At 43.1% G+C, this 18,819-nt stretch overlaps 1 protein-coding gene across 1 annotated transcript in view; it reads right to left on the bottom strand.

Moving 5' to 3' along the window:
- Positions 1 to 18,819, bottom strand: part of PIGL (phosphatidylinositol glycan anchor biosynthesis class L) — a 107,048-nt gene that overhangs the window by 24,242 nt on the left and 63,987 nt on the right. The window contains exons 3-4 of the mRNA XM_030222210.1: positions 6,956 to 7,046; positions 5,093 to 5,160 (exon numbers count right to left, since the gene is read on the bottom strand). Of these exons, the coding sequence (XP_030078070.1) occupies positions 5,093 to 5,160; positions 6,956 to 7,046 (159 nt within the window). The remainder of the gene's footprint in view (positions 1 to 5,092; positions 5,161 to 6,955; positions 7,047 to 18,819) is intronic.

Raw genomic sequence — 18,819 nt, forward strand, 5'->3', positions numbered from 1 at the left:
TGCCAAACCCCTATTTGGTCATCTAGGCAGGGCCTAGTAATAAAATAAAATTTCCCTTATTTGACAGACTGAACCCACTCGGTGCTTTGATTGTACTACAGACAGGCGGTAGATCAAGAATCTCAGACACCAGGAAATATTTTTTTTTAAGTTCGGGGGAGAGGGTGTGGCAGGTCAGGGAAAGGGGGGTGCCACTAGACACCAGAAAATTTATTATTTTAAATTAGGAAGGGGGTCTGCTAGACTACCAAAGATGATTTTAGTAGTCAGGGGATGGGCTTATTAACTTTTCTGCCCTGATGCAGAGGATGAGCTAACCTTTCTAAGCCACCTCAGACCCTGCAGTAAGTTTCTCAGGCTGTGTTCATGTTGTGCTTCCTTTAAAACTTCTTTGCACTGGGGTGAGGGATATGCGAACAGGGGGAAAAATCTCTGGCCAGCTGCAAATTAAGGCTTGTGGTGCTAGATCTTAACCCTGTTTCTGACTGAGCTGGAAATACAAAAGGAGCAAAAGGAAACCAGCAAGTAAAATAAATAAATAAATAACCACACCACCAACAACAACAAAAATCTTCTAGTGTGTAGGAGTATTAATCCCAGTGCCAGGGTGAAATATACTATACAGGGATTGTGTAACTTAGCACTGTCTGGAATTCCATAACTAGAAAAACAAAAAAATCTAACCAGACCGTGCAAAATCCTCTCCCTGCCCACCCCCACCCCCCAAAAATACCCACCATTTGCTCTAATACTAAACTGACAGCTAAGAAATTCTATATAGCACAGAGGTGAAAGTGTTTTACACATGCCCTTAAATGAATGCACTTTGAAAGTCACTTAACTGTGAAATGCTCTGAGGCAGGGTAGTTATTAAAGCACATCAGGCCCACTGGAGAAGTATGAAGTGGAAAATGTCTGTAACCATCAGCCATGAACATACCAGTGAATGTGATAGAGAGAGGCCTGCAAGGAATAGCAGTGGAGTGCCTCAGGGATCGACCAATTTTGTTCAATGTCTTTGTGAGTGATATTGCTGAAGGGTTAGGAGGAAAATATTTGCCTTTTTTTCAGATGACACAAAGATTTGCAACAGATTGGACACCCCAGAGGGAATATTAAGAAGTGATCTACAAAAATGAATAGCATGACAGTTAAGCTTTAATGCAATGAAATACAGAGTGATGTATTTTGGGTGCAAAAGTCCAAAGGAGCTGTATACAATAGGAGAGGCTGATGTGCACAGGAGAGGAACCACAGGGTGATCGTGTCTGAGGAACTCAAGGTGGTAGCCAAAGCCAGAAAGATATTAGGCTGCATAGTGGATATTAGGCTGCAGAAGGGAGAAGGTGATAATGCTCATGTATAAGTTTTTGATGAGCTCCACTTGGAATACTGTGTTCAGCTTTGGGGACGTTTAGCTAAGGATAAATAGACTTTAAGCTATCCAGAGGAAGGTGACAAAAATGGTATGGGGTTTACACCAAAAGATGTATGACAGGAGATGTGAAGACTGAATATGTATGCCCTAGATGAGAGGAGGAATAGGATGAAATTATATAAAATGTTTAAATACTTGAAAGGTAATATATAAACAAATCTTTGTCAGAAATAGGGAGGCAGTAGAACTAGAAGGCATGAAATTAAGTTGCAAGGAAGTACATTTAAAAAGCAACATCAAGGAAATAATTGTTCATGAAAAGGATGGAGGCTGCCTGAAGGCACCCTCCCCACCAGTGGAGTTGGTGGGGACAAAAATGGTCACAGAATGAAAAAAAGGCATTGGATAAACACAGGGATCCTTAAATAGCAAGAGGAGGGAATCAAAGGAAAACAAATTACTTTCACACTTCAAAAAAGAAAGAGGGTTGTAACCTGCACCAAGTGCGGAGTACAATCCTAAACAGCAGCATAAAGAAAGTAACCTGCATGTGTTGCACAGAGCAGTAGGTATAACTCTAGCCACCTTGGTAGGCAGGCTAGATGGATCATGCTAGTTCTTACCTGTCGTCTGTTACTATGTTAAAAATAACTCTACTAATATACGTGTTATATATATATATGTATTATAAAAAATAAAAAAAAAGGTTAATAGGTGTAAGTGGCCATTTAAAAATATTAAAATATCCCATACATTCTCTGTTCATCTCCATACTTTCATGGATAAGTAGTGGTGAACAGTCCTGACTAGTTAGTCTTGGGTAAAAAAACACAACTACCAATTTATACACACCTAAAATCAGATCTGGATCAACCAGTTCAAACAAAAAAAAAAAATGGAGTCAGCTGTTAGGTTTAGTAGAGCTGAAGTTCCCATCTCACCTCAGGCCAACAATGGAACAGGCCGAGATAATTCTGATTTTGCCCAATTATATACATGGATTTCTAGTTCTGGTTTTCTTCAGGAATCAATGTAATGCCGTGAAAATGCTTAACATAACTCTTCTGGCTAGACTAGGAGGAGAAAGGGACCTGTGCATAGAGGAATAGGATGGATTACTTCAAACCTTGGTGGGTTTCCTTTTTCCATCCTATGGCCACCTGTCAGGCTTTGTGTACCTTAATGCTGCAAGCCACAAAGCATGGAGTTCAACCTTGGCTTTAATCACATTGATTAAAGATCATTTTAGCCTGGCTCACAAAATACAGTTTTAAATGTAAACCAATAACCTTTAATTCAAAGAAAATTTGCTTAACAGGATTCAATTTACAAGCATCTAGATCAACGTTTTTCAACCGGTGTGTCGCGGATGTTGGGCCAGCTTAATTTGTGTGTGTTTGTCAAGAGAGACAAGGGGAGATGTCTGGTTACTGGCTGGAGAGGGGAGAGATGCTGGAAGTGGGGTAGGTGGAAGAAAAGGTAAATGCTGGACCATGTGTATGTGGGAGGGGAGAAAGCGAAGTTACTCACCTGTAGCAGTTGTTCTCTGAGGACAACAGGCCAAGTATTCTAACATCTGGGTGATGTCATCTAACAGAGCCAGTGTAGACGCTGCCTAGCATATATAGTTATTAGAGAATTCTAGCAGCATCCCACTGTACATGTGTAGGTGTTTCCCCGCCCAACGCACAAGTGGAGGTTCCTCAGTAGAATAAAATAGCTGAAGGAATACAACTTCTAGGACAGGTGGGAGGGTATGAGAGAATACGTTTGCCTGCAGTCCTCAAAGAACACCTGCTACAGGTAACCCTGTTTTCTTTGAGGACAAGCAGGCCAATAGTATTCTCCCATCTGGGAATCCCTAGCTACCAGGATCACCAAAAACAACAATGCTAGGACAACAGGGACTTGAAACATTGAGGCCTTGTGTCAATCAACCTTAAACTATAACATACTAGCTGTGAAGGTGCAGCCTTTAAAAGAATAAAACTGGTCCGAAGAGGGTGGAGTTGGACTTTACACACCAAACAAATTTTGCAGAACTGTCTGACCAAACTGGCTGTCACGTTGAGTATCCTGCTCAAGGCAGTAGTGAGATGTGAATGTGTGGACTGAAGACCACCACATTGTAGCTGTGCAAATCTCCTTGATGGAGGCCGATTCTCAAGTGGACATTATAAGCCTTGACATGACCCTCTAGAGTCAGCCCAGCCTCAGCGTAAGTGAAGGAGATGCTATCTGCTAGTCTGACAAAGAAGGGCTACCTTCGAAAGCTGGTCAAGGGGTGTATTGAGTTGGTCCGATACAAAGGGTATCAACTTGTTTTCTTTTCTATGTTTTGTTTTATTCTATTTCTGTTGACAATTTCTTTGGTAACAGCGGAGGGAGGAGGGACAGGTCTCAGCAGCTGGTTCCTAAATTCAAACAAAATTTGTCCGATTCAAGAAGGAAGCAGACAGCATTTGACAGCTCCCGATGCAGACCTGACCTCAACCCCCACACACCCCAAAGAACAAATACTTGGTGGTCCAGTGGACCCCCAAACCCCCTCCTGGCCTCCCCATAAGCAATCCTGAACCCCCTCCACAAAGCAAGAATGGCCCTGGTGGTCCAGTGACTCTGACCATTGGGCACTTCTTAAATGAAGGCAAGCCATGCACTGTGGAGGCCATGTGGCCTAACAATCTCAACATCTGCCGAGCTGTGACCTGCTTGCTCCTCCGGACCTGAGAAGCAAGTGCTATCAAAGTATCCACTCTCAGCAGTGGCAGAAAGGCCCAAGCTTGTACCTTATCGAGCAGGGCTCCTATATATTCAAATCACTGAGATGGGAGAAAGTAGGACTTGGGGTAGTTTATTATAAACCCTAGGAACTCCAGTACCTGAATAGTTCTCCTCACTGGCTCTTGCATTCATTCCCTCCAAAATCAGCTTGGTCATTACAGTAATAGCTTTGCACCTCCCTCCGAAAGCCCGCTGAACACACACTTTAATCTGGCCACTTACTCCCAAATTCTATAAAAAGCGCTACAAATTTTGTGCACAAATTTGGGCATGTGCCCTTTTTGCGCATGCAATTTAAATACCGAGTCAATTAGTGATAATTGGCTTATCAACAAGCATGTATTGGTGCTAACTGGACTTCATTAAAATTTACAGGTGTAAATTTTAAGCACGGGTCCAAAGAGGGGATACAGCCATGGGAGAGTCATGGGCGGATCAGGGCATTTCCACAATTTATGCGCATTAAAAAATAACGGGGATCTACTTCGTTTTTAGGCACAGGATTTACACCAAGGTTTCACTGGTGTAAATGGCCGCGCCTAAATATAGTGACAGTTCCTGTTGTTAAGCACTAGTCTATAAATGGCACCTAACTTTAACCACCATTTATAGAATAGAGCTAAGCGCTTTTTTTTGTTGTTGTTCAATGTCAATTTTTTAGGCGCCGTTTATATAATTTAGTCCTTAATGTTTTTCTTCATTGATGGCCCAGATTCCCTCTTCCCTGAGCTGAGAATGCTTCCTCCACAGCATCCCCAAACCCAATTATCCCAGGGAGAAGAAGACTGGACAAAAATCTAACCTAGGTCTTCTGGATGGCAGCACATGTCATTTGACCTGCTGGGCCAGCCACATCCCAAGCATTTTTAAGGAATGTACTCTTGCTTTGACAACTCAAGGCAACTTTCTGCAGATACAAATGTACAATACCTTAAAGCAGTGTACAGAGAAATGTGGTTGGCATGACCGCTTACTCCATCTTCATCAAAGGTGACTACCTGCAGAAAATAAACAGGTGAGAATGATTACTATAATATAATGCAGATCATGGATAGCCAGGAGAGATCACAGATTTGTGATATGGCATTTACATATGTGTAGCTGCTGCCTTGAATCATTACACAATAAATTTAAGCAAGGCCACCTCTGAAGTTCCTACCATCGGACACCACCGACGTTGCATTAGAACACACACAGGACACAACTCACCACTTTTCTTTCAATACACAAACAGGAGTAATCCAAATCCTAGTTCATTTCTGACACTATAAGCACATCCAAAGTCACCCAACAGATTCCAGTAATTAAGTACCTGACTCAGTCTGTTTAGGTCCACCCAGCATTTGCACCAGACTGGGGTGTGGCAGAGGAATCTGTAAAAATCAGAACCACAAACCTATGCATCCAATGAGGCAAAATCATGGCTGGAGCGACCTGTTTGGTTCAACTGAGGTGAGACAGCAACCCTAGTACCAGACCAGAGATAAGCAAGCCATCCTGGTTTTATACATTAAATTCTTGGATTTGTAGTCTTGATTTTCCACAAGAAGATACAAAAGTCCAGCATGCCATGAACATGTGATAATAAAACAGTCTGCTCAGCCATCTCTGATCATTCTGAGAAGCCTATTAATTCTCACTGAGCAGCAGTACATGCTTCAGTTGTATAAATCACTTCACAAGGAGGCCTTCACCTGCACCCCAGATTCTCCATTTCAGGCTGGGTAAGGCATAGGGCCCCTGGCAGAGCTGCCAAGTAACCCAGTTCCAGGAGAAAGATCAACATTTCTGATAGCCCTATCCTGATGCATTATGGGATTTGCAGAACTGATACCAATGAGTGGAATCAGAGATTACAACCAAGAAATTAGGAGAAGATTATATATGTTCTTGCAGCCTCTGTCTCTACCTCTGCTGTTTTCCACAAGAAACAAAAAGCAGCCAAAGCACATTCTTAGAAACACCAAAAACATTTTGAGGAGGAACAAGAGCAGAAAAGGACAAAAATATACAATTCCAAGAAATTACTGAACAGAAAACAAACCAGAAGAGGAGAAACGCCAGAGAGAAAATATGGAAAGCGTCTCCACTATGGGCGAGTTCCAAGTCACACTCCCTTTAGTCCAGACTTTTTTTTTGTTTTGCTAAAAAAAACCAAAACTGTGCCTGCAGTCTGGCCTGAAAAGGGATCCCAAGGAGTTCTAAAACTATCTCAGAAAGGGTTGGTTACGTTCCTGGCTTCAAATTCAGAAAATAAAAAAGCACAAGTCCCACAAAGTCTCTGAAAATAACAAATCATCTCCTTGGCACCTCCCTGTACCTGAAACATTAATGAACTTATTTACTAAGATGCAAACTTTTTAGCGCGCACTAATGATAGTTAGCTCGCACTAATTTTTAGCATGTGCTAAAAAGTTTGCGCACCTACAATATGGCTTAGTAAACAGGTTCCTAAATTATCACACAACACAAGCAAAAACAAAAAAAAAAACAACAACAAAAAAAAAGAGTAATTTTTATCTTGTTGGGCAGACTGGATGGACCGTACAGGTCTTTAACTGCCGTCATTTACTATGTTAACTATGTTACTATATTCTGTAAAAGAAATAATTCAGGAAAAAGTACGGAAACAAGAAAATAAATCCCTACCACCAAGAATCATAAAGGGGGAACACAAGAACAAGGGAAAGAAGTGATCCAAGAAAAGAAAAGGGGTAGCTTTGTACTGAAGTTAACACTATTACTCTAGCAATCTGTATTTGAACTTTTGTTACTGATTAATGAGAGCATTACCAGTCCAATCCTGTTGGCTTTGATATAATTCAGGACAATGGAGGCGAGGAGCTCTGTGTCCCACTGAATGTTCGGGTTATCGGGGAGGTCTCTGGAAATGGAAAATTACAGTCAATAAACAGTTCCTAGCAAAATGCAAAACACACCAATTTATCTGCAGCTGAAACAAGCCAAGCATTATACCTGGTAACATCCCACATCCAGGTTCAACAAGTTCACCAAGGCTGTGGAAGGGTGTTACTCTGCCAAAGATGTCAAAGGTTTCAGCCACTCCTAAAAATACTAATCATTATTTTGGCATTGTAACTTACCTAATTATACAAGTAACTGCCTTCCCCAGAAAGCTTACAATCTAAGTGGATACCCAAGACAACAATACAAACAGCGAGTTGTCCATGATTTAAAAAGTGTGAGAAGCAGTTGAACCCTAATCTTCGGATTGTCAGCCTGCTATTCTAACCCTTAGGCCAGCCACACTCATTTGACATCTACATTTTTTAATTAAAATACAAGTGCAGACTTAGAGCATAGAGCAAAGATATGCTTTAGCTCCTGCAAACTGTGGCCTGACCCTCCTCTTCCAACACATTTATTGTGGGCTACTCTCTACAGAAGGATCTGAATTAATTTGACAGGAAAGCTGGAATCTTAGTAAGACCTACTCAACCAAATCTCATCCCAGGTTTGATTCCAGGATCAGGCAGCATTTCTTTGGTCTTTACTGTGGAAGATTAAGAAAACTATCCATGCCAGTAATTTAATTGTCACCATGAAATACTGAGGAACTGAAACAAATCTGTGAACCTGGAAGATGCAATATGTCAAACTGACAAACTGAAGAGCATTAAATCATCCAGGTTAGATGGTATACACCCCAGAATAATGAAAGAACTGAAAAATTAAAATGCAGATCTACTTAAAGATTGTAAGGTGTCCATCATAAAGACAATTTTCAAAAGGGGATTCAGGGGTGATCTGGGAAACTACAGATCAGTGCCGGGCAAAATGGTTGAAACTATTATGAAGAACAAAATTAGTGAACACATGACTAGACACAGTTTAATGGGACAAAGTCAGCATGTATTTAAATGAAGGGAAGTCTTGCCTCACCAATCTGCTACAGTATTTTTCTGAAGGCATGAATAAGCATGTGTGTAAAGGTGAGCCAGTTGATATAGTGCATCAACATTTTCAGAAAGCCTTTGACAAAGTACTTGTTGAAAGACTCCAGAAAAACACAGAGAGTAGGGCTAAATGGCCAATTTCTCAATGGAGGGAAGTGAATAGTGGAATACTCCAGGGATCTATACTATAATGCTTTTGTTTTTTTACTTTAATTTTTTTTTTCAAACTTTAACAACAAACAGTATATAATTTGAAATGCTAAAACAATGTAAGCACATTACAAACCCCAGCCCTGGTATCGTATTTAGCTCTGTATGTGCTAGCAACACTACTAATAAACATTCAAAGAAAAAAAATAAAGAAAATAAAGTAAAAACTGGGTTCCTGTCTCAGTATTCCCACTATACAATGTGCGTGTGTGTGTGTGGGGGGGGGGGGGGGGGGGGGGGGAGGGATTGGAACAATGAGGTTGGTCATCAATACCTACGTTTACTAAGTGGCACTATGGGCGTGTTAGCGTTTTTAACGCACGTAAAATGGTTTACTCGCGTTAAACGCTAACGTGCTCAGAGAAATGTATAGGCACGTTAGCATTTAGCGCACCTTAAATTTACAGGCATGTTCAAAACGCTAATGCACCTTAGTTAACATACCCCCAAGTTTGCAGATGACATCAAATTATCCAGTGTTATTAAATTGCATGCTCACTGTGAGAAATTGCAGTTGGACTTGTGAGATTGGGTATCCAAATGGCAGAGGCAATTTAAACGTGGACAAGAGAATGCACATACAGAACAACCACCCAAATTATAGCTACATGATAATTTGATTATTGCAATGGACTTCTTTTAGGTTTATTAAGATCCCTACAAGTAGCTCAAAATGCTACTGCCCACATTTTAGCAAGAATATCCAAATCTGAGCATATTATTCCTGTTTTAGTTAAACTTCACTGGTTGCCTACTGAATAATGAATTTGATATATGAATTTCGGTTCTCTGTTTAATTTTAATTAACAGCAACGCACCAGTTGCAACTGCCTCAAGTCTACATACATACCAACCAACCAACCAACCTGCTTCGGTAAGCTGAACAAGATCAGCTAGATGTTCCCTCTTTTAATTTAGTTCAACTAGTTGAATACTGGAACTCTTACCTTTTTTATATTGTGATTCCAAAATTATGGAACAATTTGCCTACTAATTTTTGGCCCATCAAAAGTCTAGAATTCTTTAATAAATCCCTTAATATGTATTTCAGCAAGCTTTTGATACTTAATTTGCTTTTTGTTCAGATGGGTGATACGAATGGTATCTTGAAGTTAAGCGGCTATGGGGCTAATTTTGAAAGAGAAAAACATCTAAAAAGTGACATCCGGACCAGGCCCACCCATGGCTACACCGCTGCCTGCAACTCTTACAAAATACCACCATTAGGCTTCTTATAGGAGGCGTAGGACATGTAAATCAAATACAATTAGTGAGATGTGTTCATTTGCTTTTAGTCAGATTCTGTGTGAACTTCAAGGCTCTTGCTTTGATTCATAAATGCTAATAGTCAGGCTTTCCAAGGTACTTAAACTGATTATTGGGTTTGCTATGAATCTGCAAGGATTTGTTTTTTTAAGAGTACAATAATACAATTCATAATTACAACTAGATAATCTCTTCCCATATTCCCTCTCTAACACACACCTTTCCTATGCCTAACCACAATAGTTTCAATAGCCAGCAATACTAATATGATCATCACTCAAATCATTCTAGTCTCCTGGCTACATAAGCATCTGTGTTTCTATTATGACTTCTAATTAATTTCAGAAATTGCAGCTTGCCAGACAGACCCAGCTGCTAGTTTGTTTCTATAGCTACCATTAGAGAGTACCCCAAGTCCCTTGAATAGCCTGTTAGACAATCCTGGTTATATGAGCATTTGCATTTCCACCAAGACTTCTAATCTAGAACTCAACAATCCCAGGTGCCAGGTCACAATAACACCTAAATATTGGACCCTGGTGTCTGGGATTTCATGCCCCCAAATATTTTCCTTTTGTAGAGCTGACTCAGAAACAATGCATCTCCCACATCTACATCATGATTCACAGGGCCGTGCCGATGCGGTAAGCGGGGTAAGCGCTGCAGGGGGGCGCCCACCTCTGGAGGGCGCCGCCGCGGTGCTTACCCTCGCCCCGCCGAGGACTTTAAATCTTTTACCTCGGTCGCAGCAGCGTCAGTGAAAGCGCTGCCGACGTCTCCCTTCCCTTGCACTCATTGGTTCCCTCAGTGTCCCGCCTTCTTCTGACGTCAGAAGAAGGCGGACACTGAGGGAACCAAGAGCGTGAAGGGAAGGGAGACGTCGGCAGCGCTCCGCTTTCACTGACGCTGCTGCGACCGGAAGTAAAAGATTTAAAGGCCTTCTGTGCTATGTGCCATTTGTTTTTTGTTGGACGTATTTCACAAGGGAGACCGTTTTGCGCCAGGTTGCATGGCTGTGTACCAAAATTATGTCTAGCACACGATAAATTGGCTTACGTTTTTGAAAAAGGTTAGACTAAGGATTTTTTTTCCGCGTAGAGGTGGGGGTGGCAGCCTTAGCATTCTAAACGGTGTGTGTGATAGAGCGTCAATGACATTTGTCTGTGTATTATGATCTGGACGAGACAAGGTGCTGGGAGAATTCTGTGGATTTTTTTTTAAATTGGTGCATACAAATTTTAAATGATAAGAGGGCGCGGAGGGAAGAGCAGAGAGGCATGGATGGGAGGACAGAGAGACAGGCATGGATGGGAGGGCAGCAGGGCCCAGGGAGAGGACAAATTGATGGAGGAGGGAATGGCAGAGAGGGACAAGGATGGACATGGGGGCCCAGGGAGAGGACAATTTGCTGGAAATGGAGGGGAGGGGAGAGAGGAGGATTGCTGGCTATGGATGGAGGAGAGAAGGGCAGAGAGGGACAAGGATGGACATGGGGGCCCAGAGAGAGGACAAATTGCTGGAAATGGAGGGGAGGGGAGAGAGGAGGATTGCTGGCTATGGATGGAGGAGGGAAGGGCAGAGAGGGACATGGATGGGAGGGCAGGGCCCAGGGAGAGGACAAATTGCTGGAAATGGAGGGGAGGGGAGAGAGGATTGCTGGCTATGGATGGAGGAGGGAAGGGCAGAGAGGGACAAGGATGGACATGGGGGCCCAGGGAGAGGACAATTTGCTGGAAATGGAGGGGAGAGAGGAGGATTGCTGGCTATGGATGGAGGAGGGAAGGGCAGAGAGGGACAAGGATGGACATGGGGGCCCAGGGAGAGGACAAATTGCTGGAAATGGAGGGGAGGGGAAAGTGGAGGATTGCTGGCTATGGATGGAGGAGGGAAGGGCAGAGAGGGACAAGGATGGATGTGGATGGGAGGACAGGACCCAGGGAGAGAGAAGAAATTGCTGGAAATGGATATAGAGCAAGAAATGAAGAAGAAAGGAGGAAAGTAAAGAAATAAATGGAAAGGAAGCCCTGGAAATGGAGTTAAGAAGACAGATAGCAGCAGACTCAGATACTGGGCCAGCATGATCGGAAAAAGAAAGTCACCAGACAACAAAGGTAGAAAAAAAATCATTTTATTTTCATTTTAGCGTTTGGAATATGTCCACTTTGAGAATTTACATCTGCTATCTTATTTTGCAATGTATAGCAATTTGTTTCTAAGAATATTGCTGACAATTCCTTTCAGTGTGGCAAGTGGTGAGCGATTATTTTCATGGGGGGGGGGGGCGCCAACTGATAGTCTACAGGGGGGCACCAGAGACTCTAGGCACGGCCCTGATGATTCAGGTCTCTGTAAGCTACAGCCTTATGGTGCAGAAGTCCTTCTGTGCTGCTCCCCTGCTTTGGAATTCTTTGCCTTTGGCGTTATTCACAGAATTATCATATTTCCTAAATTCAAAGTAGCTTTGACAATGTACTTGATCCAACAGGCCTATGGTGGTCATTTTGTGGTGGTTTAGGCAATCGTGGGACAGCCTGACACAGCCTTTCTTTTATTTAACTATTTTCCTATTGCTATATATGTGTTCTTTCCTATCTAACATTTTATTGTAAACCACTCTGCTATGGATGGGCGGTACATTAAGATTACTAAACTGAACTCTGTCAAGGTGGTGCTGTCACATGGCCTACAGAACGCTTTGGGAAGGAAGACTTCTGGCTTCTGCCATGGGCTGATGCTCAGAATTCAGGCGCCAGAGCAGACAGAATCCATCTAATACTCTGGGAACTGCACTGGAACACAGTTCTCCAATGATGAAAGCATAATGTATTCTAATTATATGCACGAAGTGTAAGAGGGAGGAAGATGCTGGGCACCTGCGTACGAGAGTTTCATGGTAACTCACTCTTGTGCACATGCTCAGGAAATCACAATGCAATGGAGTATGGGACAGCTGCGGTCAGTCTTCTGTCCTACTGTCCATACCACAGGAGCCAACATTTCAAAATTATTGGGGGTGCTAAGCCCAATGGAAATAACCCCTCCCTGGACACATACAAGGAATTTTCTCAATATTGGGGGTGCTCAAGCACCCACAGCACCCACAGAGTCGGCTCCAATGGTCCATACAGGTAAAATTGCTCTCTTATCCAAGAACTTTCATGGGCTAGGGCTCATCTCACCTCGATCCAACTCCAGCAGGACCTTGGTGGTGTAGACAATTTGTAGCAAGCAGCTACTACCCTCAGACAAAGGGCAGATAAAAGACAACATGAATTTTGCAGTTAAACCAGAAAATCCAACCACAATCTAATAGTTAAAGAAACTAAGAGCTGTCCCGAGTCTGTGAGCCTGCCCTTCCTCACCGTCGAGTATGCCATCAGTTTCAGTTGCAGGTTACTTTTACTGGCCCAACAACCTTAGAGCTGGTGGTAGTTTTCCAGCGTTAGGGCAGGTTTTTTTGTGCGCTGTTCCTATGATCATTGGGAGGGCATACCTAATGACTTCTTTTACATCTGTTTGCCTACATTTAAATACGAATAGCACTAATCTTTGGCAGGCGGGTTGTTTCTGGCGCTAGAGCCCTCTGAAAATTCTGCGCAGCTTAATGCTAGCACTAGTCCAGCGCTAATTGTCTCTACCACTGGTGTTAGGTTCTGAGCATTGGCATAACAATGATTTGCAGAGGCACCTTAAGAGAGCATTTTACTAGTTTCTTTACCCACAGACACAGGAGAAAAGAGCCTCCGTAAGTCAGTTTCTAAATTCTAAACAGCTACTGACAAACCTGTAAGGGAATCTCTCTTCCTCCCCCCCACCCTCCGGGAGGAGTGGGGAAGGAGAAGTGATAGTATGGAGAAGCAGCCTATTGGCTAGCACAGTTGTCTGAGAACTTGGGGGAACACGGCTTGATTTCCACTGTGGCTCCTTGTGATACTGGGCAAGTCACTTAACCCTCTACTGCTCTAGGTACCAAAGGAAAAAAAAAAAAAAAAAAGAATAAGATTGTGAGCCCACTAAAGACAGAGAAAGTACCCTGCATATGATACAAAAATGTAAACTGCTTTAGTTTTACCTCAGAAAATGTGGTATATCAAATCCATGACCCTTCTACCTTTAAACTGTTACCATTCCAGAAGGACATTCTTTGCTTCCAATGTCCTTCTCCACTTGTGCCTTTCAGTGCAATCTACTTAAATCTCAATGTAAAGGAAGAAGGATTGGAAAAGTAAAATAATGTACTAATGGTATGAAAGCAGCTCAGGAGAAAATTATTAATGATGGATTTGCACGGTTACGTGAGGATCGTTCCTCCTTTTTTGCTTGGATTTGCAGAGATGCCAAGTCTTACACATGCTGTGTAAGATACATGCACTGGAACCACAGCTGAACCACAAGAAAGAATGATTTGTGAGGTCAGCCAAAGAAGAAACGTGCTGGGACTGGAGCCAAGAGGCTGGGGGGGGGGGGGGGGGGGGGGGTGAGATGGAGGCCAAAAGGGGAGGGCTGCTCTTGGAAGAGTGGCTGAGATGGGGCCAAAGAGTGGGTATGACTGGCGGTAGTGGGGTTGAGACTGAGGCCAAACAGAGAACCAGTTTCTTGATTTGGGGGGGAGGGGAGGACAGGGGCTGCAGAGATTTATCCCAGCCACATTGTCTGAAAAATCTCACTCAATGGCCTTCAGTCTCACTCACTGGAGCAGTAAATCTTATTCTTTGGGAAGGACCACCCTTGACATTGCCGGGTGTGACACTGGCTGAAGGGTTCTTTGGGTCATTAGTCCCTGCTCTGTGTTTTGGGTGAAGTGTGAATGAACAGCCCAATCAAGTCCAGCCTAGCAACAGGGTTTAACTAATTTATGGGACGATGCTCAGAACTCTGGTGCTGTAGGGAATGGCACCAGGAAATACAGCAGAAGCATGCAAATGGCATGGGAGAAACATGCCTGGTGCATGCGCACAAGAACTGTGAAGTAAGCACAACTCTTGTGCGCATGCTCAGTCAAAACCAGAGGGTGGAGGCAGTGACAGAGATGGTATTGCCAGGCAAATATTTTAAAACATTGAGTTTTTGGGCTAACTTAAGGACCAATACACAGAGGGGCAAAAAATCATCCTGTCTGGAAATAAAAAAAATAATAAACGAAATTAAAAAAAATGTATTGTCACTTCCCATTTGTCCTACATCATCTTATTTGTAAACTTCAGCATCATGGTCACCCTTTCCCCGACTCACCATGAATTGTGTACAGGTTGGTGCACGAGAAATTTCTCTTCAGACACCTAGCCAGCTATGAACAGGCATTAGGTCTTCCGTGGTAAGGGCAGGGTTCAGTTTCTGCATTGTTTCTGAGAATTGGGAGGGAATAGGATTGACATTATAATGCAGCCATCTTTGGCATGCACTGTGTCCCCAGTGCTAGTGTCCTCTGAACATTCTGCGTACCCTAATGCCGGCATTATTCTGGCGCTAATCGCTTCTAGCATTAGGTTCTGAGAATCAGCCCATTAGTTCAGTGGGAAGCAATAATTGAAGACAGCAGTTCAGAATCCCTGCAAACCTGGCAAAAGCTCACCATTTAACCCTTTCCACACTGATTTATTTCTTATATTGCTAAAAATGAAAAGCGGTTTGCTGTTGTCCTTCATGTAATCTGTTCTTTTATAAATGCATGACCTGTAGCACAGATACTGGGGCAACTACTGAAAAGGTATTGTATCAGCATCTCCTGTAATGTAGAGATACTGGGGAGACTAGCAATGAGTCTCATAACCTCCTATAGCAGAAAGGTGGAAGTGCTGTGATAAATGAAGGTAATCCTACTTGAGAACTGAGGTGCTATCCTGGCTGGTTACAGAGGAACCTGCTGGGGTAAAGGCTAATGCAGTATCAGTCCTTCCAGTAAGACAAAGTTCCTGGGATGAATGCTAATAAGGTACCATCACTTTACTATGGATTATCTACCTCATTAATTTTATTATTTTAGCTGCAAGAGAGCATGTGGAAGATAATTTATAGAACTAATGAACCAACAGTTACCTCTGTGGTGGTTGTGGGGAGGAGGGAATTATTTATGCATACAACACAGAAGAATGTGGAGAGGTTAAAGTAAGAGCCAAGAAATTCCTAAAGAGAGCCTGCGCATGAGCCCTGTTCTCAATTGCTAACACCCCTGTTGTTCTCTATCAAAACTGCTAATGAATCCAAGAATTCAGGTGAAAGGTTAAACTGGTGAACCATTTTTCTAACTATAGCAGATAAGGTCTTTGAGCACAAGGTCAGAGGGCAGAGGTGAAGGTTTGTAATGAACTGAGACTCTGCTCATTCTCCCTGACTTGATGGGGGTTCCGTCCCAGGAGACCCCTTGCCCCTTCCTTTCCTCTGCAGTCCTGTGCCCTGGAGTTCTCACTGTCCCTGCTGCCAAGTACAGTGATGGAAGGCTGCATAAATCACATGTTGTGAATGGGGCAGTGGAGTAAACCACTAAAGGGTAAGCAACAGAGGAAGACAATTTAACCCTATCTTTGCCACATGCTTACCACCTTCTTAACTCTCTTATATTCAAACAGAATCTCTCTAAAAGCAAGTTTATCTTCAGATATTATGCCCCCTTCCCAGCAGCCCCACTGCACATTTCACTGTGCAGGAGGCCTTGGATTTAACAGTTCTTCTCCCCACCCCCCTTCCCCAGGTCACTGCTGTAGTTGAGAACTGTGCCTTTCCTGTGCTTGATATCTGCAAAGTCAGACTCGTTAAGTTTAAACCTCCTGCTGCTCACTCACACCAACAACACCTGCAGCTTGTCTTCCTTCTCATGCCTATTTCCTCTTGACATGGCTCACAAACTACAATCCCATGTATAGTACAGGCTTTTTCAATCCAAGATCAGACGGACATTATTTGTTAAAATTGGAGCACAAATAAATCTGTGACTGTGCTCTTTCCCTCTCTCCCTTTTCCTACTTTCTAACCTTTCCATCACACCTCTCTCACTGCTAACTTGTCTCTAATTCAAATCCCCCATCTCCTCCTTTTGTTTTCCTTTCCCTTCTAGGACTCAATTTATTAAGATGGTGATATGTGGTACCAATGGCCTCATGCTATTCTCTTGCTACTGGGGAACTATGAAACACACTGCACTGTGATATGCGATTAACAGATCAATCAAGTCTGGTGGCCAATGCTTATGCAGGGACTGTTCTGTATGAACTTCTCTTGTAGTAAATGGATGCCTTTCTTGCACATATCAGTGGTGCAAAAACCCACAAAAAGCAAAATAACATTTCTATTATGACAAAAATCAGAGTAGTTATTTTAGTAGACAAGTTATCATCTGTTTTCCGTATAATTATGTACTGAAAATAAATAATTCACACTTTCATCATAGTGAGTTGAATGAGCAGGGGCAGCCCAGGAGTGCAGAGACTCGCTGTGGGGCCTCAACTGTATGTCAGTATAACTTACAGGATGCTCAACAGTAGTGCCACTGCTGGGAAAGGGAGCGTTATAAGATGTTGTTGGCACAGTCCCTGCAGTACACCCATGGTCTGTTACTTTAGCAAGGAAACTGCCATGGGCTACAATCCTCAGAGGAAGACTGGGCAGTCATTAGAGCAGCAACTTTTTGGAAGAAGCAAATCAGCAGTGGCAATCAAAACAAAAACAAAAGGTCTCAGTCACACAAACAAGTTCTACCTGCAAGGAGTGTGTGCAATTTTCAGAGCCAATTAACCCTGCAAATAGGATAAATGGCTTTTTGAAGTTGCTCTCATTTTGAGTAAGAGTGTGAGTGCATAATACTTGAAAGTATGACATTCAAGTGCTTTGAAAGCTTTGGATTGTTCTGACGGCTTTGGGGCAGTTACGATTGTTGAGTTTAATTATCAGAATCTCAGGTGGGGCCTGAAAGTAGATCACAGGTACAAGGCACCTAATACTGTTACACTGGCCTGCTCATGGAAGGCTTCTCTATGCTATATGATAGCTTTAAATAGTTTGGTTTGGTTCCTTCTAATGGTCAAAGAGGAACCTAGGAACTGAAGCAAGATAAATCAACAAAGAGAACATGTGGTGACCTTTTTTTTTTTTTGTTACTCTTAGTATAAAACTTTGGGTAAATGGAAATACTGTACAATCGTTTAGCTGTACCAAAAGCCTAAATAATCTCAATACACCATGCTGCTCCCAATGCAAATGACTTTTAGGATTGGTGATGCTCTAAGAACTCTCTAATGTCTGTGGCCAAGACCTTTATCAAGAGGCTTAGGACAGATAAGAGATAGTAAAACATTTCCTCTGGTTCTGTTCTGAAGGGCAAAAGGACTGGAAACAAAGGTAAAATTATGTTTCATACCTGATAATTTTCTTTCCATTAATCATAGCTGATCAATCCATAGACTGGTGGGTTGTGTCCATCTACCAGCAGGTGGAGATAGAGAGCAAACTTTTGCCTCCCTATATGTGGTCATGTGCTGCCGGAAACTCCTCAGTATGTCGATATCAAAGCTCCATCCGCAGGACTCAGCACTTAAGAGAATTACACCCACGAAGGGACACTCTGCCCAGCTCACCACCGCCGAAACGGGGGAGGGGAATTAACCCAGCTCATCCCCACACAAGTGGGGGAGGGGAATCCGTCCAGCTCATCCCCGCGGAGCGGGGGAGGGACACCACACCCGCCGATGCGGGGGGATCTGGCTTATCCTGCAACCGCAACCGCGGGAGGAGCTGACTGACCCTAACACCGCCGAAGCGGGAGGGGTACAAAGCTGCCCTACAACCGCACGAAGCGGGAGGGAGTGCCGGCAGAATTTTAAGTCTCAATCCAGCCCTGTAAAACGGAGGGGAGAGGAATGCAGCAGCTCACTAACACAAACTCGTCTCAACTCTTGAAGAATCCAAGTGAAAAAACTTGAACACGAAGTCTTTCTGAAGTAACTGAAGACTAAACTTGAACCTGAAATGCAACCAGAATAAAAACAGTACAGATATCTGGGAGGGGCTATGGATTGATCAGCTATGATTAATGGAAAGAAAATTATCAGGTATGAAACATAATTTTACCTTCCATATCATCAAGCTGATCAATCCATAGACTGGTGGGATGTACCGAAGCAGTACTCACCCAGGGCGGGACATTGAAATCCCTGACCTCAACACTGAAGCTCCAAACCAGGCCTCCGCCCGTGCAGCCACAGTCAAGCGGTAATGCTTGGAGAATGTATGAGCCGAAGCCCAAGTTGCCGCCTTGCATATCTCTTCCAAGGA

The sequence above is a fragment of the Microcaecilia unicolor genome, chromosome 13 (assembly GCF_901765095.1).
Source record: "Microcaecilia unicolor chromosome 13, aMicUni1.1, whole genome shotgun sequence".
Taxonomy (NCBI): Eukaryota; Metazoa; Chordata; class Amphibia; order Gymnophiona; family Siphonopidae; genus Microcaecilia; species Microcaecilia unicolor.